Source organism: Lepidochelys kempii, chromosome 5, assembly GCF_965140285.1.
Source record: "Lepidochelys kempii isolate rLepKem1 chromosome 5, rLepKem1.hap1, whole genome shotgun sequence".
NCBI lineage: Eukaryota > Metazoa > Chordata > Testudines > Cheloniidae > Lepidochelys > Lepidochelys kempii.
This window is the reverse complement of record NC_136384.1, coordinates 80,943,535-80,970,747: the sequence shown is the minus strand read 5'-3', so window position 1 is coordinate 80,970,747 and position 27,213 is coordinate 80,943,535. Positions and strand designations below refer to the sequence as shown.

General features: G+C 42.7%; 1 protein-coding gene across 5 annotated transcripts in view; it reads left to right on the top strand.

Moving 5' to 3' along the window:
- The window catches only part of C5H5orf63 (chromosome 5 C5orf63 homolog), a 64,628-nt gene that overhangs the window by 32,532 nt on the left and 4,883 nt on the right, over window positions 1–27,213 (top strand). Inside the window, exons 1-2 of one of the 5 annotated variants that reach the window (XM_073344861.2) lie at window positions 14,723–14,944; window positions 26,280–26,401. In XM_073344861.2, coding sequence (XP_073200962.2) covers window positions 26,288–26,401 — 114 coding nt within the window. In that variant the 5' untranslated portion in view covers window positions 14,723–14,944; window positions 26,280–26,287. Of the gene's footprint in view, window positions 1–14,722; window positions 15,152–17,920; window positions 20,751–26,279; window positions 26,402–27,213 lie in introns of those variants that run through there. The other 4 variants (XM_073344858.2, XM_073344856.2, XM_073344859.2 and 1 more) reach the window with 4 other exon arrangements.

Below are 27,213 nucleotides of genomic sequence, written 5' to 3'. Positions count from 1 at the left end.
CTTTACCTTCCAAGACTGAACACCAAATACATAATTATATTGCTCTACTTTTTCCTAAAGGATCTTCTTACTTTAGTCAAAGTCACTTTCCCAATAAATGTGAGTCTCATTCTCTCTCTCAAAAAAGTTACCAAACTGAAACCATGCTTTACATATTTAAGTGCAAGAAGCCACTGCATGTGTTCAAAAGAATCAATGGTTGGTGCGTATCTACTGTATTATTGAGACTCCATTAGGCAGTCTGTTATTGACATTCCATCTCCGCTGACAGTTATACTGATGTGCCTGTTGCATACCAGCATTTCTTCTCTAGCCTATGGATTGCCTGACAGCATGATTCTTCCTTTTATTGTACTTACTTTGCTCTTCATGTGAAAAAAATGACTGAAGGAGAAAAAAAAAAGAAAAAGAAAGAAAAATGAGAGAAATGGATACTGATTGTCAGTGATGGATTAACACAAGAACCCACAGGGCCCATGCCCAGGGGCCTCTGCCAATTTGGGGGCCAACAGAACCAAAATGTGGCCCTGCCTCCTGCTACTCCTGTTCCTTCCCCCCACCCTACCCCCAAGGCCCCACCACCTGGCCAGGCCAAAAACCGGAGTCAGGCTGTGGTAGGGCGAGCATATTTCCTGCTCCACCCACTGCCCCTGCCCGCACCTGTAGGGCTGGCATCAGCGCTTGCCACTTTCAGCAGATCGTCACCCTTCCCCCCCCCCCCCCCCAAATATGTGTGGAGCTGGCCTGAGAACTGCCACTCATTCCCCCCAAGCCTCTTTTTGGCAAAACTGGGCATTTGTCCCGTTTGCTCTTGCCAACTGATCAGTTGGAATGAGCAAACGAGACAAATGCCCAGTTTTGCCAAAAAAGCCAGGACATCCGGGGGAGGGCTTAAAAATGCCATAGAGAGTACACTTATAAAGTTTGCAGATGATACCAAGCTGGGAGGTGTTGCAAGTGCTTTGGAAGATAAGATTAAAATTCGAAATGATCTGGACAACTGGTCTCAAGGAAAAATGTAAAGTACTCCACTTAGGAAGCAACAATCAGTTGCAGACATACAAAATGGGAAATGACTACTTAGGAAAGTACTGCAGAAAGGGATCTGGGGGTTACAGAGGATCACAAGCTATGAGTCAATAGTGTAACACTGTTGCAAAAAAATAAAATAAAATAAAAACAAACATCATTCTGGGATGTATTAGCAGGAGTGGTGTAAGCAAGACACAAAAAGTCATTCTTCCACTCTACTCCACGCTGATTAGGCCTCAACTGGAGTATTGTGTCTAGTTCTGGGAGACACGTTTCAGGAAAGGTATGGACAAATTGGAGAAAGTCCAGAGAAGAGCAACAAAAATGATTAAAGGTCTAGAAAACATGACCTTTAAGGGAAGATTGAAAAAATTGGGTTTGTTTAGTCTGGAGAAGAGAAGATTGAGGGGGGAACGTGATAACAGTTTTCAAGTATATATTGTTACAAGGAAAAGGGAGAAAAATTGTTCTCCTTAACTTCTGAGGATAAAACAAGAAGCAATGGGCTTAAACTACAGCAAGGTTTAGGTTGGACATTAGGAATAACTTCCTGTCAGGGTAGTTAAGCACTGGAATAAATTGCCTAGGCAGGTTGTGGAATCTCCATCACTGGAGATTTTTAAGAACAGGTTAGACAAACCTGTCAGGGATTGTCTAGATAAGACTTAGTCTGGCCTTGAGTACAGGGAACTAGACCAGAAGACCTCTCAAGGTTCCTTCCAGTTCTACAATTCTATGATTCTATGTCCTACTCTTTTCGACAGTGCTCATCACTGCAACATCAGAATGCTACACAGGTAAATTAAATCTAGGTGAGCAAGATCCCTCATGAATTTCATGGAGTCCTTTGTTCTTCTACCTTCTTGAGTTTAGAGAGAGTTCTGCTTGATTAAAAATACACATACATTTCCCTCTACCCCAGGTGGACAAAAATCAGAGTTATTTAAAAAAATCAGAATTTATTTAAATACATTTTTAAATAAGTCTATTCAAAGTTAAATTTGTAAATAGGACGACTTATATCAAGGCCTACAAATAATCAAAATAATTAAATCAATTAATCAAAATAATTTTAATTAAATAAAAATCTTCAAGCAATAGATGTTGGTTGCTGAAATTTTACAGAAATGCACTGGTAGAAGTCACTGGCTAAGCACCTGAAACCAGGGTTTGTCGAAGTGCTAAACCAGCTTTTGACAGCAATAATCTCTTCTGCATGTACCAAGAAAATATTTTCTTCATTTCAGTTTGTTCAACTAGTTCACTTCAATGACTAGCTCATTCGAAATTGAGAAACTGATAGGAAGTTGAAAAAGCAGGAAAGCTGGTTTTCCTCTTCCAACCTTAGAATATAAACAAGATGTGAGGGGATGAGATCTATTAGTCTTACAATCCTGAAGGACATAATGACCAGAAACAATCAGTTCAATTCACTAACTACAGAGCATACTTCCTCAATTTAATAAATGAGTGTTAAATGCAAAACAAGTTTTGATAAACATTTTTCCATACATATCCAGCACATTTAAAACAGTGACATTTAACTAATTAACATTTTGAATGATATTTTTTGTGCATTTTAATTGAATTCCAATTTCCATCCCAATGCAGCTTGACACAAATCACAAATAAAAAATTAATCTAGTAAATAAGAAATTAGTCATTTGCCATTTTCTAACATAATTAAAAATACAAAAATTAATCTGACTAAAGGTATGTTAGGCTACATAAATGCTTAAATAAACATATAGGCATAGTGTGTCCTCCTCATTAGCAAGAAGGAGGAAAGTTAGTGTAAAGGCAATATTTAATTTTAAGTTAACATGTTTTAATGGTTACCAACCAGTGGGAAAAAAAAGGAAAAGCCACTAAAAAGTGTAAATGCAAAACAAAATTAAAAGAGATTTAAATCAAGGTTTCCTATTTGCTGATTCAAAATCGATCTACCCTGCTCAATCCTCCCCCTCATCATCCCATTTAGGATGGAAAAGCTTTACTTTAAGCTCTGGAAGTTCATTCCACAGTTGAAACCCTCACCCCTGACCAAAAACGCTTTATCTCCATCTCATCATTTAACGATGGTGGGGGATAAGTTTGCTAGTCTGCCTCCTTTGTGTGTTCTCTTTGGTTCCTTCAGGAATAACCCTTGAATAGTGTTGTAATGAGCTCTCTCTGCAGCCAACAGCAGCAGCATAGAAATACCAACTCTGCTGGGCTGGCCACTGTGCAGGTATGCCTGACACTTGCCTCCCGAAGCAAGTACTCTTCTCTCAGTTAAGTCAGGAAAGAAGGGCTTGCGGAGGACAGCGGAAGTGTTTCAAAGAGATACTGGGAGGACTTGGCGCGGAACAGAACACAGCGGCACCACACCATATACCAAGCCACAGCTGACTTTGAGGAGAACAGACATGCTCATGAGACAGAGAAGTGACAAAGGAGGAAAGAAAGGTCACAACAGCTCAGCCAGTGATTCCCTGCTGTTTTAAGCAGCCCTGAACAGGTTGCGGGGCAAACATTTGCAACAATCATAAATCAGAGCAGCCTTAAGCTGGCTCTAAATGATATTGGGGACCATACGAGCAGTCAAAGTTTAGGATTGTTGGATATAAATGGTATCTTTACTGATCTATCCAACTTGTCCTAAGTGATCTTCAGTTGGAACTAAGAATCAGGACCAGTACACTGAAATTTATGTAAAGAAAATATTGCTTAAAAAATATATTTAACCCATAAGTATTCTAAACAGCACATATTCTTTAAAACAAAAAAACCTAATGGATCATGTTTGTCCTCAGTTAGGGGCAGCACAGATGGCCTGATCCAAAGCCTTGTGAAGACAATTGAAAGAATCCCACTGATTTCCAGTGGGCAGTAGATCCAATCCTGAGTACCCTGCTAGTGCTCAGTGACTTATAATCAGTAAAATAATACATACAATGATAGTCATCACAGTGATGAGCACAACAGGAATCACTACTTATAAAAATAAAGTATTGTCCCACCCACCACCAGGCTGTATAATGTATGTGTGACTACAGCTAAATGTTCTTGTGGTTATTGGACTACCAGGCAAAGGAAGTTCATACACAGATATTTCTAACTTTCACTGATGTAGGTCATTTAAGCAGGTAACAATATACTATACCTGACATTCATCATTTAAATCGGCATGCTGTGGTGTTTTTTTTTTAAATGCATTCCTCCGGATTCTCTTGCCTTGGGCTAGGAGCATTGATAATTATTTCTTGCAGTTATATCTTAATGCAAAAGTTCTCTCTCATCGGAGCAAAGTTTACCTCTCACACACACGGACCTGCTGTTCCTCTGCCCATTATTGTAATTCATTGGTATCTGTGACAGAGGTTTTTCTAGGATATGTTACTTTTTTATTTTTAAATTACTTGAGAGTTCAAAATCCTGCATTTGAAAGTGAGAACATGGCTCCAGGATACGATGGCTCAGTAGGTGGCATGTGAAACGATTTCATCTCAAATAGGGGAGAAAAATAGGCCCAGATTCTCAGCTGCACCCAATATGTGCTGAGGGCAGTTGTGGAGGTGACGAAGAATGTGTGCAAAGGAGCCACTTGAGGCTTCCAAAATCTGGAGACAGCTTTATGCTGGGTCTAGCCCTGGCATAGTTTAGAACATTCCTAGGGCAGCTGGATATGTGCCCAACGAGCCAGTATGCCAGGTAGGGGTCACAAGCAAACAGCAGCTATCTGCCAATGCCCCCATTCTTTCCTGTCATACTCCCAAAAGGCATCTTGGGAATCAATAACAGAGAGTCAACTATGCTGGATGACTCCCCAGATAGCTAGTTCTGTCCAACTATGGTCTGGGAGTCTGGCCTATAGTTTATAGAATTGCAGTTTTCCAACACAGGACATTGTTTGACTCCCAAGATAGGGGGAAAAACTGTCTTTGGATCCAAGTAAACTACCCACTGACACCACGGGCTTTTAAAGGGAGGCAATTTTAAATTAAAACAATGGGCGAACGCCTGCACTTTGAAAAAAAAAAAAAAAAATCCCTGCCCTGAACGACAAAAGTTTTAATGACGAAAATGCCAGCGTTGACATCGCTACGTTGGCAGGAGATGCTCTCCCGCTGCCAAAGCTACCGCCCCTCATTGGGGATGGTTTTATTTTGTCGTCAGAAAAGATCTTTCCTGGTGACAAAGGGCAGCTACACTGCATACCTTACAATGGCCCGGCTGTGGCAGCACAGCCTGAGACAGAGCCTTAGCAATGACTTCCCAGTAAAAGGAGCTGATGAGTAAATGTGAGAGTTTAAAGAGGGAACACCATATGCTTGTTCTCTCTGCCTCCCAGCATCCAGATGCCCTGTAGCAACACATCAAATTATAGGAGATTTCCAGCTGGTGGCCAGCCAGGACATACTGATGCCATTATGTTTATTTCTCTCTCATCTAAACAAACAAACCAAAAAACCCCCACACAATCACAAACTTCATTACCTACAATTCTTTTTTTACATAGCTCAGCTATGCCAAGTTACATTTAAAAAACAAAACCCTACATTAAAAGAACATTACAGCTGCAGAGTAAAGGACTCAAAAGTTAGAAAATGTGAGAATGAAGATTGCCTATGCAACCTTAATTCAGCTCCCCTCCGCATATGCATTATGATAGCCTTTAATTCTATTAGCACAAGCTATTTTCTCCACAAGCCCCCTACTTCATTCAGTGCATAGGACGGACAGTGCTTAGGGAATGGATAGCTGTTCATTACTTAGTTTTACCCTCATTAATCTCTGTGCAGCCCTGCTCCTTATTTGCTGCACACCCTCCAAACCTTGCTCTGATGTCAGAATTAATAATTTCTTCCTGCACTTTTCTTTGGTGCTCATTGCTATAGAATCTGAGTGCTTCACAAGCATTCACAATGCCTCTGTGAGGGAAAGGACTATATTGTCCCAATTCTACAGATGGGAAACTGAGGTTCAGAGAGATTATGATAAAAAATGTCCTATAATTTTGGATGCCCAATTTGATAAGTCTAGCACCTGATTTTTCAAGTACTTTGCATTTTATAGCACCTTATATGTTCAAAGAACAGCTCCCATTGACTGTAGTTACAGCTCTGAATGCTCTGTACCTCTGCAAATCAGACTACTGGGGCTAGAACCACAAAGAGGCAAAGATGCCACTTTAGACACCTAAGGTCAACATTTAGACACCACAGAGGTCAAACCCCCCTGGTCAGCTGCTGCCTAAACCTGTAGGTGCCTAAATCCCCATGGTACCCAAGTTTCTATTGGTGGGCATGTGCAAAACCACCTAAGTCTTGACAACACCGAGCTGCTTGGCACCTTAGCTTATGCCTAAACCCCAGCAGGATCCTCAAACTTGGCATTCTTCTGCTTATCGCAATCCAGTAGGTGTTCTGAGAACATGCCTATCAGATCTAGCCTCCCAAAAAACAGTTCTAGGTGGCAACCAGATCAGGAATTGTCTGGGCTGGAGTGTGCATGTATCCCTGAATACCTAGTAACCCAATGGTTAGGATATTCACCTGGGAAGTAGGAGATGTGTTTTCAAATCCCCACTCTACCTGATTTGGAGTAAGGACTTGAATTTGGGTGTCCCATATCCCAGGTGAGTGCCATAAACACTAAGCTATTAGGTAGTCTGGCATGTGACTCAATCTCTCCTGTTGGAGCTGTTCCACTTTGTACACATAATTAAATATTCACTGAGAAAGAGAGAGACTGACTGTATAGTTTGGTGGCTAGGGCACTCACCTGGGATATAGGAGATCAGGATTCCAGTCCCTGCTCCTCAACATTTCCTACAAAATGGCTTAGATTAGATGACTCCCCACTCATTCTGTGAATCCCTTGTTTAGGTACCTAACTCTCCCCAGGCTTTGTATTGGGCACCTAATTCAGGGCTGAGGAGTCCACTGGGCAATTAGGTACTGCACCACTGAGTGTTGCACAGTCAAGTCCCTTTGTGTGCTTAGCCCCTCTTGTCTTAAGCTAGGCACCCAGAAAATGAGGAACACACAATTAGTGGCCAACTTTGATGAAAGAGATTTGCCCAGCATCACATAGTAACGCAGAGGCAGGGATCAAATCCAGTTCTCTAGAGTGGAATTTGACTTCCTGAACCATGAGACCCTCCTTTCTCTTCCTGCAGTTGCCTGCCTCATTCATTAGACCCCTTCCAACTTCTCAAAAAGTGAGGCAGGGGCCCTACAAACAAACAGTGTCCTTCACTGCACAACCCTGATTCAGTCACAGAGCAGGTCCAGCCAGTGCCCTGAATGAGGGAGGATCCTGTGGGGAAAAAAAGTACATGAACATGTAATTAAAGACTGTATCATAATGCACAAGGGGACTGAATTAAGACTGGTCAGTTGTTTGGCCACAATTCTGCAATACAATCCCAGCTTCTCATGCACAATTACCAGATTTACACACACAGTTTTGGTACACAGGTGTACTGCTGGAGGTGCACCATTCTATGCACATCTTGGACACAGACGGGTCTTTTCTTTTTAGAAACATACCTCTATATGGCTTCCTCATATATTGTAAATGCTTTTCTTCCACATTTAGTAATGATAATGATACTTGCCTCCTTTGTAAAGCACTTGTGATATACTGATGAAAACCACTATATGAGAGATAGCTATTATTAATTTTATTAATGCCTGGATAATTTGCTAGGTGCTCATAGCATCACAGAGGTGAGTTACTTAGTACCAAAATGGGCTAAAGTAGATGACTAATGCTAGGGAAGATTAATAGACTCCATCCTTAAAAACAACTGCTTTATTTTTTCTGTACATGAACATAAAAGTCAGAAGCAATACATAATCTAGAATATAGTCTTCATTTTTAAAATCAGCAGAGCCCCATGATTTATTCATATGAATATTAATAATAAGACTTTACAATATATGCATATTTATAGAGAGAGAGAGAGATATCTCAAATTCTTACCCACTTTACAGCTGGTAAACAGAGGTGCAGATACATACATTTGGTATAGCAACAAATCAAGTAAAGACAAATTTTCAAAATTAAAGGAGAAATTGAATTTTTTTTTTCATAAGTCAGAGCTTCTATCCCAATCTCCCACAAACACACAGATTGATTGGAGAGGAGTGTGGACTATGCCTCTCTTAAAACATTTCTTGATTGTGTTGTATTACACTTCCAATAAATACTAGATTTAAAAAGTATGTTACATAATAAACACACCCTTTTAAAATTATTAAAAACCCACTGTGGTATGTATTTGAAATACTCATGTTGGCCATACATAAAAGCAAGCTAATGCAGGGAGCTAAAAGAGAGAAGCTCTCTCTAACTAGAGGTCATGAGGACAGAAAACCATAACATGAATTCCTCGTTATTTCAAAACAGAATTTAAGTCACATATTATTTCAGGTATATGGACAGACGGACAGCGAGAGACTCCTGCACAATATCAAGATGCTTATGCAGCAAATTCTGCCATTGAGTCATAACTTCCCTTAGTTTTCAAAGGCATCCCATGTGCCAGAATGAAAAATAGTATGGAATCAATCTAATTTCAGATCTCAAGAACATGGTTTAAAAAGAGTAAACCTTAGTGATCCCTCTTATTCCTAAGGGTTGTACGGTACTGATGCAAATTCTACTACAAAACAAACAAACAACTCTTCTTTCTGCTTCTTCAGCACTTTCCCTCAAAGTATATCAAATCACTTCCCAAATATTAATGAAGCCTCACAACAATGTCACTGTGCAGTAGGTATTACAACCACGTTACAACCACGAACTGACTGAGGCACAGAGATGTTATGTGATTTACCCAATGCCACACTGAGTCAGTGTCAAATCTGGGAGTAGAAATTAAAGGCCTAATTCATTGTTGCCCTGCACCTTGTGCAGATGTTTTTCCATCACTGTAAAATGGGTGCAAAATGCTATCATTCTGATTTGTGAGCATTTTACTTCCACTGGGCAACATTTAATTGCACTCCAATGGCCCTGAATCATAGTCCCTTGATCTAGCCACTAAGGCAACACTTTGTCAATGACATTTCAGGTCATTTACCACGGAGACAAAAGACCATATTCTCTCAGGTAGCAGAGAGAGGCTGGAAATTGGCCAGATCTCCCTTGTTTGTGATTTTCCTAGGATGAAAGAGACATCTATAGATGTACAAACTGGCTCTCATGCCTATACACCAACCAATCCTTGGCACAGAAGGTGAGAGGTGGGTGCAGGAGAATAACCAGAGCACTGCTGTGCTTTAGCATAATTTATGTTGAATAAATTGACTAGTTTAGAATTGGTGTGCCTAATTCCCGCAGCTTCCTTTGGAAATCCCAGTCATAGGGCCAAAAGTGTGCTATGTCTTTAACTAGAGTAGTTCTTGAAGCAAGGGGAATAAAGCAATGGCATGCCTCCCAAGAAAGCAGCTTGATTTCAAATGTTACTTAGCTTTTTCAGCAAGCCTATAATCCATGCTGAACATTTATTAAACCTTCTCTTCCCAACCTGAAGCATTCCTATATGCCTCAACCCTTCCCCCAAATTTCAGCACCATCTTATATGTTTAAATAAATATAAAAACTATATAAATAGAGTGCTCGTTTATAAGTTCTATTGTGATCCCATGTTACAATTCAAAAGGCCCCCAAATAAACCTTCTTACCATCCCTGCTTAGGCATGCTTATGCCTTACAAGTATGGAAAGCAAAATACCAAGTTCTCTCTCTATTTCGGAGTATGTGGATACCATGGAATAAACCTAAAATGACAGAGTTCAATATTCTGTTCGTCACCTTGACACAAAGTGACCAGCCCATGTCACCTACATTACATCTGCTGTTCAAGCACAGGAAACGACAGAGATTCAGGGAGATCCAGATGAGAGTAATCCTCAGTAGACATTAGTTTGTTCTTTTGATGCATTCCATTTGCCAATGAGGTAGGATTAGGCCACTTTCCTGGAGGGTCTTTTTGGTTACACAATGTTCAGATGAGGAGCAGGAGCTGAGTTGAGTTGATACCCATGCAGATATAAATCCTACTCCCCAAATAGGAATGATTACAAAGGGCAACAGAAATCCTGAGAGGAATCTAGCAAGGGAAGAGATAAAAAGGAAGGATATAAGTCTACAGCTTCTATTGCCCACTGGAGAGCACTTTTTATTTTTTTAATTGAGAGAACAAAGGGCAGTAAACCAACATATATCAGCAAACGAAACACTGCACAGCTATTTAATGTACCAAAAGCACAGTCAAATGCAACAGGCAGCCAGAACATTCCTGTGTTGAGACAAATTTCAGTAGAGCAAAATCATCCCCCCTGCTGGTGGAAGGGCCTAAAAGCTGGCAGATCTGGGCCAAGAGGTGGCGTTTGGTGGAAGGGGAAAGGAGAGCTTTCTCCATGGTATTGTCTCTCTGATAAAAATACTTAATCTATAGGAAGAAATTAATTGAACCCCATTTCTGTTAATTTGAGCCAATTTAATGAAGATTTAATCCTAACCTCCCAAGTACTTGATTGCTCCCAGATTCATATCATCCACTAATTTGGTTAGCATATTTGCCACTTAATCCTCCAAGTTGTTAATGAAAACACCAAAGAATACTGTATCTACAACTGACCCGTGGCAGACCCACCTGATGCCTCCTCTCAACTTCACACTCAACCATTAATATATTTGCACTCTGCCTTACACTTTCTAAACCAGTTGTATCACTTTTATAACAATCTTGTATTTCTTGTTTACCCGCAAGACTCATTGTATTAAAATGTCTCAATAAAATTGAAATATGTACAAAAAAAGATCTGAAAAGGAGTTGTGGGGGCAAACTTAATTAGTTTTAAGAGGTAACTATAACAAACACCACCATGCTTAGACAGCAAAGGTTCGTAACACCTAGGTGTCCATGACCACACTGCATGGCCTTTATTCCAAGCATCTAAGAGCTCCACAGGGTTATTGCTGATCTGGTGCATTCAGGTTAATCGCAGGTAACTGTGAGACCACCACCAATCCAAGACAGGGCAGTGCCTCTTCCTGACCTCAATCCGATCTTCAGGGCTTGATGTGTGAGGACATTGTCTCTGAGGCAGGCAACATGACCAAAAAGGACCAGCTAGCAGCAGCCAACAATTACTTCAATCCTCTCTATGCCGTTTCTCAATGATACATCCCTATTACTGATAAAGTCACACCATCTTACACTCACTAGTTGCTGTTGGCAATGCATATGAAAAGCATCCAACCTCCTGAGGTCCTGTTTAGGCAGCATCCATGTTTCAGGTTCATGTAAGAGAATCGGAAGTACACAGGTTTGAGAAATACATTCTTTTGTATATAGTTTCTCCTTCTTTTGGCTCCAGACACTATGCAGGTCCTTCATGGCTGAGGCTGCTAAACTAATTCTCCTTAGGATGTTTGGCTGGCTGCACCCGTTTGGTGACAATTTTTCTGCATAGATGAGTGAAGTCATCCACTACTTCCACAGTTTGTCCAGAAGCACAAATGACTTGTATCCAATTTTTGCATTGACACTCTGGACTTCTGGTTTTGCCCAAGAAACCTTTAACGCTAGGGCAGATGTCTTAGGCTGGAAGCAGTCTAGTGCATCTTTGAGATTGTGTCCTGACCAAAGCGGACATCATCATCCACATAATCCAGGTCAGTAAAAGAGGCTGAACCAACAGTTATACCAATATTTGCATAAATATGTTAAGGAGCCAATCCATTGCACAGCAGAACTGGTTTGGGGCCAGGACACATCTCTGCTTCACCCTGGATCTAGTGTGAATCTTGTCAGACCTATGGGGCCCCCAATACACCTGTGCCTCTGAGTCACTATGTAGATGTTTAAATTAGCCTCCGGGGTATATCAGGAACACTGATGCCCTGCAGGGCCTTCCACAAGGCAGCTCTGTCAACAGAATCAAAGGCTGCCTTTAGGTCTATGTATGCTACTTTCATAGGCTGTTTAAATTCATGCTGGATCTCGGATAAAAGATGGAAAGCAAGCATAGTATCTATTATGGATCACCTGGCCATGAAGCCCAATTGTTCAAGGCAATGGCATTTCACAAGGAGAAGCTGGAGCTGCACAAGAATAGCATGTAAAGTCTTTTTCAGGAGTAGAGTACTATAGCTACTTCACTCAGTGTATGGGCCTTTCCCCTTATGAAGTAATATGGTAATCCCTTTCTTTCACTCCACTGGCCTGGTACCTTCCCAGTAATCCAAGCCCAGACAAAAAGTTGTTGTAATGCTACACTTATATGCTCTATGGTGCACATGAGAAGTTCGGGCATTATGGCTGGTTATTGCTCAACTGTGCAGATTGTCATATATGGGGTCAAGAAGGAATTTTCTGCTCAGGTCACATTGACCGGGGGTGGGGTGTTCCATCTTCCTCTGCAGAATGTGGGTGTAAACTCACTCCTCATAGCCAGTCAGCTCTACCAGTCAGGGAACAGTGATGCTGAGCCATAGGTCCCTGTGCTCTTCTCTCTAGGAGGAGCATCAGATGCTTAGACCCTGCTTTCTATGCCAGGAGAAGACCTGGCTAGCCCTACAATCAGGGTTCGGGAATTGTTCCACTATTTCCCTGTTAAGGCACATGATGTTCCAGCCTGGAGGTGACTTTCTGTCAGGAAAGCTGATAAGCAGGATATGATTTTCGCTTGTATCTCAGAGTCTTATTTTGAATGCTCACAAAAAGCTGCAATTAATCTTACCTGAATAGCACCTCACTGCTGTGCAGTTCAAAATAAAGACTTTGAAGATGTCTGAAAGAGGCCCTAGAAACAATCACAGGGAACTAAAAAGGAGACGTAATCTAAGAAACATTGGAAGATATTCCAAGATATTCTGCGGAAAAGGACCTAGGGGTGACAGTGGACGAGAAGCTGGATATGAGTCAGCAGTGTGCCCTTGTTGCCAAGAAAGCCAATGGCATTTTGGGATGTATAAGTAGGGGCATAGCGAGCAGATCGAGGGACGTGATCGTTCCCCTCTATTCGACATTGGTGAGGCCTCATCTGGAGTACTGTGTCCAGTTTTGGCCCCCACACTACAAGAAGGATGTGGATAAATTGGAGAGAGTCCAGCGAAGGGCAACAAAAATGATTAGGGGTCTAGAACACATGACTTATGAGGAGAGGCTGAGGGAGCTGGGATTGTTTAGTCTGCAGAAGAGAAGAATGAGGGGGGATTTGATAGCTGCTTTCAACTACCTGAAAGGGGGTTCCAAAGAGGATGGCTCTAGACTGTTCTCAATGGTAGCAGATGACAGAACGAGGAGTAATGGTCTCAAGTTGCAGTGGGGGAGGTTTAGATTGGATATTAGGAAAAACTTTTTCACTATGAGGGTGGCGAAACACTGGAATCTCCTTCCTTAGAGGTTTTTAAGGTCAGGCTTGACAAAGCCCTGGCTGGGATGATTTAACTGGGAATTGGTCCTGCTTCGAGCAGGGGGTTGGACTAGATGACCTTCTGGGGTCCCTTCCAACCTTGATATTCTATGATATCTTGACTAACACACTGGACAGGCAAAGAGGGTTCTATTGTCACTGCCACTGAATAGCTTCCTTTGTGAATTTGAGCACTTTGCTTAGACTTTGTTGCCCTATCTCTACAATTAAGATAATGCTTATCTACCTCACCTGGTATGTGTGAGGGTTAATTTAACATTAGTAAAGTGCTCTGCAAATCTTAGATAGAAAATGACATAAGTGCAAGGTATTATTATTATTACAGCTGGATGAATTGGTGTCTGATAAAATAACTAACCTACAACTTGAAACAAATAGTTTTTGCTATGTGAAGCACTCACTGTAGTGATCAGTGATCAGTGCCAAAGAAAAGCCCATTAGAAAATTAATAATAGTCTGAGCTGGAGCATATGCAGCACAGATGGAATCTATAAAGAATCTAGTTACCAAACTAACAAGTCTCCACACTGAACACATGCTAATTGAAATTCCCAGAGGTTCAAAATTTGGCCAAAGCATGGGAGGGCTTGCGCTTCTCACTGCAACGGTTTTAACAATTTGTTATGGGCAAGACAATGTAAATGGCTGAACTATTTTTGCTGATTTTTTCTAAAAACAACCCTTTCCTGTGGCAGACACCCAGCATGCAAAATTTCACCTTGAAGTACTTAAAGACTGGGAGAATTCTAAGCAACTGAAAACAGAGTCTTATCATAGGGAGTGTCAGACAGATAATCTATCATACCACTCCCAGCTTTACCTTTAACAAGGCCCGGATTCCCCAAGCTGCTCCATGTGGCCAGATCCCAGGGCTATCACCCCCTAGTCCCACTGACATCAGTTTGCAGGACTGGGAACTAAATGTTGACAGCAAAGTGGAAATATTAGTTTAATAACAGTCCTTAGCACTTCCATACAGCCTTGCCAACACTTTAACAAAACTGCTTTAGAAAAATCTAAAATGGTCCAACCATTATTTTTAAAGAATAGACCCAGCCACTGCACTATTTGGGGAAACCTTTAGGACTTGCTTTCAAATAATCCATGCAGGGTGAAGGTTACACTTTCTTTGTTTATTTTATTAGCGGACTGGAGCCTTCCCTGGGCAGGAAAACAAAGCGGAGCAAAGAACTTCTTTAAGGAGCAACAACTTAACACAGGGCAGGAGGCGGGGCGAGCCTGGAGATGCGAGTGTAAACTCCCGGGCACGGCGCGAGGCTGTGTCCGGCCGGCCGGGGGCGCCGAAGCGGTGGCGGGTGCAATGCAAGCAGCAGTGTCAGGAAGTTGCTGCTGGTCGGTTCCTGTGCCCCGGGGGAGCGGCTGGGGCGGAGCAGGCGCTGCTGTTGGAGCGGGGAGGGCCGGGCCGCGGCGCAGGGGAGCTGGAGGCTCCGTCCCCGGGCAGCGGCAGCCGCGTGAGTAGCCCGACGCAGGATCGGTGTGTTCACAGCTCCGCGGTGCCCCTGCTTCGCTCCGCTTGGGCCAGGCGCTGGGTTGTGTAGAAGAGGCCCCGGTTTCAAGCGACAGCGCAGCTGGAGTGAGCGGCGCCCGCTTTCCTTCTGGAGCCACCAGGCCGCTGGCGCTGGGCACCAGGGCACGCGGCGGAGTCTCCGCACAAGCGGGTGGGTGTCGGTGTAAGAGGCGGTGGAATAGCCCCGAGCCTGGGCCACGCAGGGGAGAACAAGCGAGGTCCTTCTGACGGGCTCGCGGCTAGGCAGTTCACTGCTTGGGGCCGCTGTGACGCTCCAGAGCGGAGCAAATGCTAGTGCAAAAGAGCATTTGACAAATGACTCTGCAAAAGGCAGCGAGGGGGGTTTTCAAAGAAAACTCACCCCAGACTCGGGGACCAGCACGTGTGTGCAGTGTTACAGTCTTCTCCCCACTAGTTAACAGGCCTGATTTAATTAAGTGCCCCAGAGTGATAAGTAATAAATCAGAAGTGGCTGTCTGGAGAGGCGTTGTGCTTCCGCCATTGATTTCATAGGCTGCCCCTGACTTGACACATCTACACCATGTTTCCACTAAGAATTTATTAGTCAGAGTTAAGTGCATTATTGCACCTAGGAGCCCCAGTCTTGAACCAAGACCCTAGTGGTAGGTAGTGTATAAAGAGAACAAAAAAGAGGGTCCTTGCCCCAAGGAGCTTACAATCTAAGCACAAGACAGCAGCCAATAGCTGCATACAGACAGACTGCTGGGGAAATTCCTGGCCGCGTGGCTGCCAGACATGCTGCTCTGAGCAGCGGGGGGGGGGGGGGGGGGGGGCAGTTGGATAGGGCGGAGGTTTGGGGTGGGGGGGGCAAGGAGTCCCGGGAGAGGGCCAGGCTATTTGGGGAAGCACAGCCTTCCCTACCTGACCCTCCATACAGTTTTGGAACCCTGATGTGGCCCTCAGGCCAAAAAGTTTGCCCACCCCTGATGTAGAGCAAACGGAGGGGAGATACTGAAGGAGGGTTTAGAGTGGGAGGGGAAAAAAAACAAAACGTTCATAAACATTATCAGAAATCCTCCCAACAGTTGTCTAGCACTGGTGCAGCTCCACCAGTGACAGTCATGAGGTGAGTGCTAGTGTATACCAGCAGCATACATTTTTACCACTGTGGTCTGAATGGGAAATCTTGGCCCTTATTTTTACTAACGACATAAGCAGATATAACTACATGCACACAGGCAACTTGTTTGTCGGATAAACTTGCTTTTCAGTAGAACAGCATTCATTTTCTATAACCCAATACTTGTTTTGGCCGAATTTAAGGATGTATCAGTAAATGATATTGTAGCATGCTTCAATATGCATCTTAGTGTTACAAATAATGTTAAATAAATATTTTATACAATAGCACTTTTGATAATGTAGATGTTTCCAAATACACTTAGCCTTTTCCAGCACACTTCTTATACCTTGTCATTCATTATAAAACCACCACCTTTCTGGTTTTGCTAATAAGATAGTTACTGTACATATTCTGTATGTAAGCATATAAAGTACCATCACTAGTCAGTGTGATCAAATCCACAAAAAACAAATAATTTGTATTAAAATATAAATTAGATTACCCAATACTACAATTTCTGCCTTTAATTGATTTCTGTTATCAGCAGCTATGGTCAAATAACTTGATCACTGGCCACGGGAGAGAGCCATTTGATCAACAGGAAGTTCACAATTTCGAATGAAATAAAAAAAAAGACACTGGAGGCCAAGTATTTTAAGAAGTAGAGGCCCGCTGATGGGCACAAAGATGTGTGTTGTATGATTTTGCACACATTCAAGCAATTTGTGCGTGCAGACAGATGTTTAGCCATTTGGCAGTCCATTGTTCAATGTGTATTGGGGGGAGTTGCATACAGAAGTAGACTTGCAGTTCTGTGCAGAACTTGGATAATTTATCAAAATTTGTCCCTGAAAATAAAACCCATGACTGAAACGCACTTGTATTGTTCAGAAGTGGTTACTGAAATTCTAGCACTTTCTGTGCATTATATATGCTTTTTTTATGCTCTTTAGTGGTCTTCTAAATAACTTTATCCTCTACTTATTGCAATCAAAGTATAGGAATAGACAATCAGAATAAGCAAGTGGTAGCGTAAATGTCATTTGTAAGTGGCAAAGTAGGCATTTTGGTATGTCTATACATTTAACATATGCTTGCTTGCTTTCCTTCAACAGAACAAGCCTCAAACCTATGTATATTATTTGCTAGCCAAGTTATTAACAGTGAGAAACTTTTCTAATAAAATCTGACTTCCAATCTGTAGAGGATATTGAGAATTCAGAAAATATCTTCAAAAAGAAAGGAGGACAATGGGAAAGAAAATTCTTTAAGAATCTTTTCCCCCTTCTTGTAGAATGGATCACTTCACTCTGAGGTTTTATTTGATAGCTCAAATGAAGACACTTAAAATGTGCTTTTGAACTCATAAATCCTACTTTAACTAGCCATTATATACAAGATTGCATATCTTTCAGAAAGACAGCTGTGTTTCACAGCTATTACAGCAATATACTGTATGTCAGTATGCTTTGAATTTGGAATATATATCTGGTCAAAGTCAAGAATGTTGACTCAATATATTTTAGGGTGTAATGCCATTGTCTGCAACTAAACATAGGCCCTTGTGCATTACCATGAAATGATATCTTTAAGAAAATGCTACAGTCCTACAGCACTCCATCCCAGGTGAGATTAAAGTATTATAATTAAGGGAGGGAAGGGATGTGGGAGATGGTGCTGATTATTTTCAGAACATTTTCTATAACAGCGTGCAGAGATTTTGTAACATTCCCCCATTGAAGTAAATATTAAAATGGTGATACAGAATATGCTTATAATGAATGAATTCTGACATGAGAAATTGGTTCTTCCCTCAAGACTTTTTTTAAAAAAAAAAAAGGTGCTGTGTGCTCTTGGAAAAAAATAGTACTTCAAGACTTTATGAACTGGAGTATGTTTAGGATCTTTTAACTTGTTTAGAATTCCAGGAAAAATACTCCACCCCTACTATTTATTAACCTTCTGTCTGCAAAGGAAAGAGCACTCTACCAAGCCTAACATGCAGTACCCCTGCTAATCCACTACCACGCATGTCATGAGCGAAGACTACCAGTCATTACATCATTTGGGGAATCAAATAATGGGTCACTGGCAAGACTTTAAATATGTACTCACAAATGGTCAGTTGGCAAGTTCCTTTCATGAGCAGGGGCATCAGCAAAGTGAACCTGATAAGTCTGGTAAGTTTCACTGTTGCTGTTCATGATAAGTTGGGTAGGAGTAAAATGGACCAAATTGTGTAAATTTTGCTTAGCTGCTGGTCAGGAAAACTGAGCAGTAGCAGAGGCTGGGCAGAGAGATTCAGAAAGGAAGAGTCCCCAAAAATAAGAAAAGGAGGTTCCCAAAAATGGGGCTAGAGAAAAGGAAAACAATGATGCGGCTGGAGGAGGCTAATGCAAATGGAATAGAAAACATGGGGGAGAGGGGGAAGCATCTAGAATTGGGGGTGAGGGAGGGAGGGAGTATAGAAGAAGTTCCCCCTTCCCTTCCCATAGCCAAGAGGGACTTTGTTGTGGAGCAAAAGGAGGGAGACAGGCACAGCAGCTTCAAATTTGAGACACCATATAAAAGATAGAGCCCCCAAGTAAGGTCCCTCAGCACCCTATGAGGATCCCACCAGTACCCCCATTTACAGCAACTGTTGGGCACTGGGTTTCCTCATCCCAGCACTGCCCTTTGTCTCTGCTTGGGGGACCATCCTTCATACCAGCATCTGCCAAGTTAAATAACAGGTAAAAGGGACCAGATTAACAGCAAATTCATTTTCATTTGTGACCAGAGCTCGGTTTGAATGAGGAACTCCAGAGGAAAGGCTATTCTAATACAGCACCCCGCTGAGCCACCAGTCTGTTTTCTTACAGTCAATGACTGCATGTTTTCCTCACTGCTTAGATAGAGCCTTCTTTCCCGCTTCTGTTCTTTTTACCATATTCAGTGTGTGGATCTAGATTTACAGGCCAAAGATCAAATGGAGAATAGTATGTAACTATTATACAATAGTTTCTGTAACAGTAATTGTTTAGTTCTGAGTTTTCTAGAACAGTCACAAACACACGAAGCTGTAATAGTGTTTGGTCAGTGGCCTATGGATTTCTGAACTGTGCTAACAGCCATGCTAGTGTGCAATAAAGAGAGGCAGAAACAGACTTTCTTCTTTTTGGCTATGCATCCATATTAGACATCTAGATTAGAGCAGCTGCAATCAGCTTTTATTCAAATTTAACATAACTTAATGATCCTGACAGGTTACCAGCGCAGTCCCTTGCATAAAGGTACTTGTGATTTGTCCAGGGAATCACGGTTGCTCTGTGTCTTGGGATCCTCGGTCTTAAATGTTAATCATTACATGTGCACACAGTATTCACAAACACTGCAAATGCACATGCAACTGCTGTAATTAACTGCACAGTTGGTTATGCACAGAGAATCATGAAAAAGTGGACCTTACTAGTCAGATCCAAATATATTCATAATTCTGGGTCACATACATTCAGAGCCATGGAAGTAGAGTACGTCAAGTGTCTTGAAGTTGAGATTATTGAAGAAAATGTCATTATTAAAAATACTAAGTTGAAAATGTCAGACATGCGTATCTTTTCTTTAGCTTTATAAACAATTAACTGGTTAAGGTAGTTTCAGGGTCACAGTTTATGCTGAAAACTAGGATTTATTTGCTGGAGAAGACTATTTATAGATTCGTCCAATGTGTCTTTCTGGAATGTAGTACTGGCCAAGTTTATCTTCCAAACATCATATTTGTCAAGTTATTAACATCTCTTTACAGTATGGAATAAAAGGGATTTTGGCATTAGCAAGCTCTTTTGCTTCTTGTTTATGTATTGCTGATCCTGAGAAGGATCTTTAAATGTCAGAAAGAGCTCTCAGAATTACTGTATTGAAAAGTTCTGCACTAATTGTTAACAATTTCATCATTAAAAAACGCCCACACAAAAATCCCACGCTACAGATTTTTCCCATGTTGAGTGTAACATGTGGGGCATCTGCACAACATTTTCCTTTGCCTCTTGTAAACCGAGGTAGGGGAAGGATTGATACAGATTGGACTTTTGCACTCTGCATATTAGTGGAACCAGTGCATTCTACCTACCAATGGTGCAGACCAGGCTTAGTGAGCTGCTTGGTCACATTATGGAATCCAGATACTATTCAGGGCAAGCATGCACAACAGTGCTACATCAGCGCAGCTGCACTGATGCTGCTGTAGCATGTCTGGTGAAGTCACGAGCGTCTGCTGCCGACATAGCACCAGTGTGGACAGCGCAAAACTTGCATCGCTTGAGGGGAGGGGGTTTCATACCCCTGTTTGACGTAAGTTAGGTCGACTTAAGCAGTAGTATAGATCTGCCCAAGAGTTACTTGAATTCTTGTATGAATTGGTGAGAATAGATGTGGCCCAATGATTGACGTTACGCTCTGGGGTATTTACCTTTTAGTAGTTTGCTGCTGACAGGAACTAGACTTTACATCCCCATCTATCCTTCAGCACATTCAATAAGCTATTACTTGATTTTATCCAAAACCATGTTTTGTTTCACCAGAAGGAGAATGAATTCAGAAGCCAACACAGAGAGCCTCCCCGGGCCAGATCCTCAACTGTTCTTCAGGAGCTATGGTTGCTCTCTGCTGGGCCAGTTCCCTAGCACAGGTTGGAGCAGCTATTCTAACCTGCATTAGCTTCCCCAAGGGACTATTTTGGCAACCAGGGACTTCAGGAGTCCCTGTACTGTGGCAGCTCTATACTATCTGATGACATCTTCCCCCAACCCCACAGAGGTGTTTGAGAGGTGCTGTGTGGCAGTACAGAATGGGTAGAACACAACCCACAATTGGGATCATTGACTTTAATGGAGTTACTTCCAATTTATTCAAGTGTAACTGCTGAGTAGGGCCCCCCCAATATCTCACACCACATAAGCAAATAAACCAGAGGCCAGGGCTCCTGGTCGTCTTTAGGCTGTAAGTTCCATGGAAGGCATATGGGATACAAGTTTGATTTGCAATATAAATGTTGAATTTCCTTAGCATTTGTGGCTGTGTCTAGCATCTGTTAATAAGTAATGACATTTAAGCTCATACATCATATTTGAATTGCACATAAGTTAATATTACTACTTGTGGACTGGATGTTATGGAAACCACAACTCATAGGCTTGAGGAGTTGGCAGTGTAGTGATTCATTAGCATCAGTAATAATTCTGGTCAATGAAGACCTATTCTTGAACTCAGAAAATACTCTTTTCTTGGTTTCACTTAAGAAAAAACACAGACTTTTAAATATTATTTTTAATGACAAACTTGGTTGCTTGGGTGGTAGCAGAAGTATTTTGCCATGTTTTAAAATTAATTCAAATTAAATAGCTTGTCATTTTTATCTTGGATGCAAGTAGGTCCACATGCTGCATTTTATCATTCCAAACATATCCAGTGTTGGGTAGACTTTCGGTGCTATTGTGGACATAAAAATTCCTAAATAGGACTGCTAAGGCCAGTTATTGTCGGATTTGCACATTGCTAATCTTTCAAGCTCACCTCTTTAGTTATGTAAAACCCTGTACAAACAGATTGCCACATGGCTCAAGAGAAAAAGTTTCAGAGTAACAGCCGTGTTAGTCTGTATTCGCAAAAAGAAAAGGAGTACTTGTGGCACCTTAGAGACTAACCAATTTATTTGAGCATGAGCTTTCGTGAGCTACAGCTCACTTCATCAGATGTATGCCGTGCAAACTGCAGCAGACTTTATATATACACAGAGAATATGAAAAAATACCTCCTCCCACCCCATTGTCCAGCTGGGGATAGCTTATCTAAAGTGATCATCAGGTGGGCCATTTCCAGCACAAATCCAGGTTCTCTCATCCTCCCCCCCCCCCCACCCCCCACAAATTCACTCTCCTGCTGGTGATAGCCCATCCAAAGTGACAACTCTTTACACAATGTGCATGATAATCAAGTTGGGCCATTTCCTGCACAAATCCAGGTTCTCTCACCCCCCTCCCAAAAACCACACACACAAACTCACTATCCTGCTGGTAATAGCTCATCCAAAGTGACCATTCTCCCTACAATGTGCATAATTAAGGTGGGCCATTTCCAGCACAAATCCAGGTTCTCACACATCCCACCCACCCCCATACACACACAAACTCACTCTCCTGCTGATAATAGCTCATCCAAACTGACCACTCTCCAAGTTTAAATCCAAGTTAAACCAGAACATCTGGGGGGGGGGGGGTAGAAAAAAACAAGAGCCTATTTCCTCTTGTTTTTTCCTACCCCCCCCCCCCAGATGTTCTGGTTTAACTTGGATTTAAACTTGGAGAGTGGTCAGTTTGGATGAGCTATTACCAGCAGGAGAGTGAGTTTGTGTGTGTGGTTTTTGGGAGGGGGGTGAGGGGGTGAGAGAACCTGGATTTGTGCAGGAAATGGCCCAACTTTATTATCATGCACATTGTGTAAAGAGTTGTCACTTTGGATGGGCTATCACCAGCAGGAGAGTGAATTTGTGGGGGGTGGGGGGGGTGGAGGGTGAGAAAACCTGGATTTGTGCTGGAAATGGCCCACCTGATGATCACTTTAGATAAGCTATCCCCAGCTGGACAATGGGGTGGGAGGAGGTATTTTTTCATATTCTCTGTGTATATATAAAGTCTGCTGCAGTTTGCACGGCATACATCTGATGAAGTGAGCTGTAGCTCACGAAAGCTCATGCTCAAATAAATTGGTTAGTCTCTAAAGTGCCACAAGTACTCCTTTTCTTTTTGAGAAAAAGTTTGTGGCTGCCTATTGTGGGGTACTCACTCAGTGGCTGGTAAGGGAACCCAGGCTCACCCACTACTCCAAATTCCAGCCCAGGGACCCTACAAAGTGCAACCAAGGTCTGCTCAGTCTTCAACCTTGCTGCTCCCTACTCTGCCTCCCACAGGTTTTCTTCCACCAGTGCCAGAATCAGGCAGGTAAGGGGACCATGCCCCCCCCTTTTTAAGATGGGCCTAATTTGGGGAGGCAAAAAGGCATTGCCCTTCCAAACTGCAAGGCTTGGGAAAGCATGGAGTGGCTCCAGCAGGGGTTACGCTTTGCAGCAGGGGAGCTGATCATAATGCTCTAAGTCAGGGGTGGGCAAACGTTTTGGCCAGAGGGCCACATGGGGGCGGCAAAACGGTATGGCGGGCCGAGTAGGAAAGGCTGTGCCCCGCAAACAGCCTGGCCCCTGCCCCCCTCCATCCCCTCCCGCTTCCCACCCCCTGACTGCCTCCCTTAGAACCTCCGACCCATCCAACCCCCCCTGCTCCTTGTCCCCTGACCGTCCCCTCCTAGGACCCCACCCCCTAACCACCCCCCAGGACCCCCCCCATCTGCTCCCTGCCCCCTGACAGGCCCCCCCAGGATCCCCATCCAACCCTCCCCTACTCCTTGTCCCCTAACTTCCCCCCCCGGACTCCACCCAAACCCCCTGCTCCCTGTCTCCCCCCGCCAGGGCCCCCCACCCCCTGCTCCCTGAATCCTGACTGCCCCCCCCCCCACAACCTCTGCCCCATCCAACTGCCTTTTGGGACCTCCTGCTCCTTATCCAACCCCCTCTCCCCCCATGCGGCTCAGAGCGGCAGGACTAGCTTATTGGAAAGCCTGGGAGGTGGGCGGGTACAAGCCGTGCTACCTGCACGGCAGCACAGAGGGGGGGACAGCAGGGAGGGACTGGGGGTTAGCCTCCCCAGCCAGGAGCCAGGCAGGACGGTCCTGCGGGCCAGATGTGGCCCACAGGCCATAGTTTGCCCACCTCTGCTATAGGTGCTGGATGGTAGCTGGTGGTAAGGGCAGAAGGAAGAGGAGCCGCACAGCTGGTTCCCCGGGAGCTATGTGCCGCCACTGGAGGTAGCGGACCAACTACCTGGGGGCAGAGGAGGGAATGCAGGAGTTAGGGAAGAAGGGGCATAGGAATCCAATTTTGGCCTTACCTTCCCCTTCTACAAAGATTCCAGGGCCTTTGTTTTCCTCTTCATTCTTCTCTTTCCTGGGTCCACCCTTCTCTCAGGGTCAGGTTCCTACTCTTTCCCTGGTTTCCCTCCTTTTCCCTTTAGTACACAGAGGGTGGCTGTAGACTTCCTTCCTGTAACCTTTTGTGTTGCCAGCTTCCTGATTGTATACTAGCCCAGCCCACACCTGTACAGCTGAGCTTCTTTCTCCAATCAGGGGTTACTTCTTCAGCCTAAGTCCCTCATGTGTGGTCTATCATACTAATTGGCCCTTTCTCAGCTTCCTTTTGGTGCTGGTGTAGGTTGTAGGGTGAACACCCTGTCATACTGCCTAAGGACTTCTAGCCAACACTAATGGCACTGTGTTGTGTATCACAGTCACCTGGAACTTCGTGGTGAAAACAAGGATACAACTCAGATCCTCCTGCTACAGAAGACCCTACCAATTGAATTACAGGAGAATGTCTGTTAGCAGTATAGAGCATATGAGACACAGTTAACCAGCTGATTCCATCCAGAAGAAGTAGTGGAACACAATCACAACAGCCTGTGAATTACAATGTATTTAATCTCAAACGCCTTCTTTTGCATGTTTGTGACATGTCCAAATTCTTTTCCAGCATCTGAAAGTAGGCCATCGAATTATAGATTAACCACTTTTGCAAAATTGTGATTTAGCACATTAGACATAACTTCCCTTTTTTAGCAAATATAACTCTCATCTGTGGCACATGTTCTGCTTAAGACTGTTCTGGGAGCATAGCAAATTGTTTTTACCTTGCCTCCCAAAGAAAGACAAAAGTCCTAGACAGTGCAGTCAGGATGATGTGTCACTATTGGTACGGCTTTTCATTTAGGAAGGAAATTAACTAAGTTCAGATTCACAGTTCTTCCAATATATTATTTTGTTCTTGTGTGATGGGAGGGTCTGTTGGCCAAATTACCTCTCTGTAAAGTCTATTCTTCTTTTGAAATAACTGCTCCTTTAGCTTTAAGAAGCTGGACTTCGTGTTTTTCTTAACTTGCCTATCTAATGCATTGACTGAACCCTACTTTACAGTATTAATGATCAAAGTTTAGGGCACACTTCAACTCAGTTCTATTTAATAGGGTTTTTGGGATATGCTTTTCATACACAGCTGATTATTCCTTTTGCTCTGTGTTGTGCCCCACACTTACCACAGCTTTCAAATACATTCAAATGAAATATAAAGTTGTTATCTATAGTTAGCAAAAGCCAATGTAAATTTTGTCCAAGAACAGTAGGATTTAACTCTATGTAAAATGGGTGGGTGGTCCTAGTGCAGTTTCTAATGAATAGATATCCACAATAACCACCATCAGAATTGACATCTTTGCTGACAATCATAACACAGAGGCCAAAGAATGAACAGACATGGAGAATAAAGAAGTCTCTCAATTCTACAGGTGATCCTTAGAAGCCAAGGTTAAGACTCATTGGTAGGCTATTATGGAGAAAGCAGTATTGCTATTCATGCTCTTGTATGGGTGAAAGTTTTCAGTATCCAGCATGGCATACTGCACCTGCACTAACTTCACTGAAAAAAACCAAAACCAAACAGACCCTAAACCCATCAACATCTTTCATCAATTAGTTTGCTCTTGCAGAAAGAACAAGACAATTTGCTCGCCTTTAAAGTTAAATCATCTTGTCTGTAGTTTGTTGTTGTGTTTTTTTTAACTTGCTTCAGGAAGCATTATTTTAACATTCTGATTAGATACAGAACTAGTTTGATGGAACAATTTTGAGTAAGTAGAATATTTTGTGTCAAGCAAATCGGCAAGATTACAGCAGTTCAAAGCACAGCAGTTTGCGTTCTGTTAGTATTGTGTAATTCTTACTGGCATATGTCTAGTTGAAACATTGTAATGTATTTATGTCAGCATTTGTGTAAGAGAATTTAGCAAAGGCACTGCAGCAAGAAAATGAAATCTAAATTTTAAATAGAGCTTCTTGGGTTACATTAAATTGATAATATGGCCGCTGCATACTTTTTTTTTTTTAAAGATTAACATGCGGAGGCTGTGAACACAGAAGTATTGTGAAAATGGTTTGCTTGAGTTTGTATTTCAGAACTCCCATGGAACCACCACTTCTGCCTTATTATTGGATTTTCTGAGCTATAGCTTAGTGAAAAATTAAACTATGCCATGCATGTAATTTCTGTTTTTTGTTTTAACAGGATAAAAGATGCTTTGGTTTCAGAGTACAGCAAAGCAGCTAGCAAAATATTCTTCTAGGCCACTATGGAAACGACTATGTACAGCCACTACAAATATACCAGTGTTAACTTTGTTCACCAAGGTAAAAAATTAGTTTGTAAAGCCAGACAGGAAGGCCTAAATATCAGCCTTCCAGGAACTGTAGGTTCAAATAGATCCCAGACGGAAAGGCTCAGCCCTTCATCTTTTAGAGGTAGAGAGATTTAGTTCCATACAGCTTACTGTGTGGGCATCGTTTGGGTGAGACTCATAGTTTGGTTCTACTCTGACTCTATAGAAGTGGCAAGACGGAGTTGTCGGATTATTGTGCCTCAGTGACTCCTTAGCTAGTGGACCCAGTTTACAAGTTAAAAGTTCTTTTATTTAAGACTATGTCTGCACAATGGCGGGAGGGCGCTTCCCAGCTGGCTCTGCTCAAGCTAGCTTGCTAAAATTACAGTGGGGCCATGGTGGCATGGAAGGCTGCTTGGGCTAGCCACCCAAGTACAATCATGCCCAACTCCCACATACGTATTTGGATTGGTAGCCCAAGCTACTGCCGGTGCCGTCATGGCCACACTGCTATCTTTAGCACATTCACTCAAATAGAGCTAGCACAAGTGCCTGCTCATACTGGGCAGCACCCTCCTAGCTACTGTGTAGAGTAGACCATAAGTGGCCTGACCTGGGATTGGAAGGTAAGGCAAGTTCTTTATTTATCATAGATTATTATCCCAACAGAAGTGCTGAAGGCCAATTAGGCCCTCAATGACATCTGTGCAAAATCTGTCAGTGGGCCTGAAAAGGTTTAACATTAGTTCTATCGATGATGCACCAGGAGAAATAAAATCCAACCCATTCCCTCTGTGCTTTGGTGGCTCTGCAGCGTTAACAGGAGTAAAAAGCGATGAGTAG